The following is a 3,097-nucleotide window of genomic DNA, read 5'->3' on the forward strand; positions in this document are numbered from 1 at the left end:
AGAATCACAAAATCACAGAATAATTTGATGATGAGTTGAAAGACATCCACAAGGATCTAGTCCAGCTCCTGGTCATGCACAGCACCATCCCCAAGGGTCACATGTGAGAGCATTTCCCAAATCCTTCTTGAATTGTTCTAGAATTGATGCTGTGACCTCTTCCCTGGGGAGCTTGTTCCAATGTCCAACCACCCTCTGGGTGAAGAAGCTTTTTCTAATATCCAGTAACATCTTGTAAACATGATCTCTTTAGTTGATAAGAAAACCATGAAGTGGCTTAAAAGCACAGAACTCTTGTCAAGGGAACTAGAGAGGTCAATGAATATACAGGAAGATGAGAATAAATACATTTTTACTAGAGAAAATAAAAAGAGAACAGAAAGAAAATTATCCAAAAACAATAAATCCTCCCCCAACTCAGCATCAGGCCATTCCCTCATGTCCTGTCACTGGTCACCACAGAGGAGAGATCAGTGCCTGTTCCTCCTCTTCCCCACATGTGGAAGTTGTAATTACAGTGAGGTCTCCCCTCAGTCTCCTCTGGGCTTATCAGACCCAGTGACCTCAGCTGCTCTTCATATGGCTTTCCCTCCAGATCCTTCATGATCTTCATTGACTCTCTCTTAACAGCTTAATGTCTAATTTATACTGTGGCACCCAAACCAGTCCCCAGCACTTGAAATGAGCCACCCCAGCTCAGAGCAGAGCAGGACAATCCCCTCCCTTGCCTGGCTGTGATGCTGTGCCTGATGCCTCCCAGGACAGGGTTGTCCCTCCTGGCTGCCAGGGCACTGCTGACTCAAGTTCAACTTGCCAGGACCCCCAGGTCCCTTTCCATGGCTCTGCTTTCCATGTCTCATTCCCATGTCTGTCCATACACACAGGGTGCCCTATCCCAGATGCAGAATCCAGTAATCCAGCACTTTCCCCTGTTGAACTTCACAGGGTTAGTGATTGTCCAGAGCCCTGATTTGTCAAGGTCTCTCTGCAGGGCCTCCCTCCCCTTGGAGGAGTCAACAGCTCTTCCAGTTTTGTATCATCTGCAAACCTGCTCAGTGTCCCCTCCAGTCCTGTGTCCAGGTCATTTATGAAGATGTTGAAGAGCAGAAGGCCGAGGAAGGGGCCCTGTGTGGGCCTGCCAATTGGTCTGAATTTAGGCTTCAGGTTCTGCCAGTGTCTGTGTGAAAGGCAAGTGAGCAACTTTCTCATGTTAGCCTGAGAAATCTAAAGGAGGAATTCAAACAAACCTTGGGAAGTGAGAAACCATCCGCAGGTGGTGTTTTTCCAACAGGTTTACTGGAAAGAAAGGTTTACTAAAGGGTGTAGACACTGAATAATCAATCATGTTCTTTGTACCGAACTACTCTATAAAAGTAGAATTTAGAAGAATAAAGTTTGCTCTCATTTTTACCATCATGGAGAGTCATGTTGTTATTTCTGTGCCATCTGAAATCCATAAGAGAAGCCCTGTGGAACCTCTCCAGGGACAGATTCCCTTTCTGTTGTCACCCCATTCTCTGTAACTCTTTGTGCCCAACCTGTGACCTAGGTGCTCACCCACCCCATGATGTCCAGCTGTGGGCTGGACATTAGGTCCAGAAGGATCCTGTGAGAGACAGTGTCAAAAACTTTACTGGCTTCCCTTGGTCAGCTGTGTGGGTTACCTTGTCATGAAAGGAAACCAGGTTGATAAGCAAGAATTTCTTCTCATGAAGCTGTGCTGGCTGTGACCAATGGCTGCACTGTCTTCCAGGTGCATTTCAGAACCCCAAGAATAAACTTCTCCATAACTTTACCAGGCACTGAACTGAGACTGACAGGCCTATAGGTTCCTAGGTCCTCCTTGTCCTTCTTGAAAATCAGGGCAATGTTCATCAGCTTTGGGTCAGCTGGGACCTCTCTGTATTCCCAAGACCCCTCAAAAATCATTGAGAGAGATTTTGCAATGACATTAGCCAGCTCTTTGTGAATCTCATCAGTCCCCATAAGCAAATAGAGATCCAGCTGCAGCAGCAGATCTCACAAAATTTTTGGGTCAAGTGGGGCATGATACCATGACCTTGCAGTCATGGTCCTCCAGCTGGGGGCACTGAGACCCCCCTGGTTTGTCATCTGTTGAAGACAGAGGCAGAGAATGTGTTAAACACCATTGCCTTGTCCCTGTATGTGAGATGACCATCCTCATCCTCTAATGAGCTGATGTTATTTTTCCAATGCAGAGTAGCTTGGCACTGCTGCTTTGAGTTTAAACAAAAAGGTCCCGAGGGGCTGTGAGTGCTATGCAGTTGCACCTGAGGAAGCAGTCTAATATGAGGAATGGAAACTACACACATCATAGAAATTACTTCAGACCTCCTTTATGCTGGAGACATAGCTGTTTGTCCTCAACTGGCATTGTTTGTTGGTTATTTTGATATTTTTCCTCCCCGGGGCAGCAGAAGAAGGTAAGGTGTCAAAAGGTGTCAAAAACTAGCTCAGAGGTTAATTTAGACTGCAGAATTCAACTGGGAAACCACAGGCAGGAGGTAAACCCAAGAGCATTCCTCGTGTAATCATTCATGATAAAAATGCCACAGAATTTTTCCCTCATATACAGGGATTTATCACTCAACAGTATTCAAAAATTATAATTGATGGACCTGTTAGAGATCTGCACAGTAGTAAAAGTTATCTTTCTCAACGTCTTGTTGTACCAAAATGTATTTGGCACTATATACATTTCATAAGCTTTATTGCCATTTTACTTATGTTAGCAGTCAAGTCTATTACAAGCATTATTAGTTGCCCTAAACCTCAACTTCTAATGCTCTATTCTGCTATGCAAGCCATCTGACATTTAAAGAGATGGCTTTGGCAGTGCAGAGAGCAGGATACATCCAAAATCCTCTCCAGGTGTGGGTGCAACTTCAGAAAATTATGCCAGCTTTTAGATAACTAGAGGTAATAGAGAGAAAAGAAAATCCCTATTATTCCCTGTTTTATGACTCACAAAAAGTCTTTGTGCACTCAAAGGCACCGAGTTTATGAGCACCTGATATCATGTTTTCTGTAGAGTACCAAAACTATGGAGACCTTTAGATTCTCTCATCAATCTGTC

At 44.5% G+C, this 3,097-nt stretch overlaps 1 protein-coding gene across 1 annotated transcript in view; it reads left to right on the forward strand.

The window, feature by feature from the left end:
* The first annotated feature begins 2,316 nt into the window (after positions 1-2,316).
* LOC134564524 (serine/threonine-protein kinase PAK 3-like) overlaps positions 2,317-3,097 on the forward strand; it is a 6,379-nt gene continuing 5,598 nt past the window's right edge. The window contains exon 1 of the mRNA XM_063423420.1: positions 2,317-2,444. Within this exon, the coding sequence (XP_063279490.1) occupies positions 2,317-2,444 (128 nt within the window). The remainder of the gene's footprint in view (positions 2,445-3,097) is intronic.

The sequence above is a fragment of the Prinia subflava genome, chromosome Z (genome assembly GCF_021018805.1).
Source record: "Prinia subflava isolate CZ2003 ecotype Zambia chromosome Z, Cam_Psub_1.2, whole genome shotgun sequence".
Classification (NCBI taxonomy): Eukaryota; Metazoa; Chordata; class Aves; order Passeriformes; family Cisticolidae; genus Prinia; species Prinia subflava.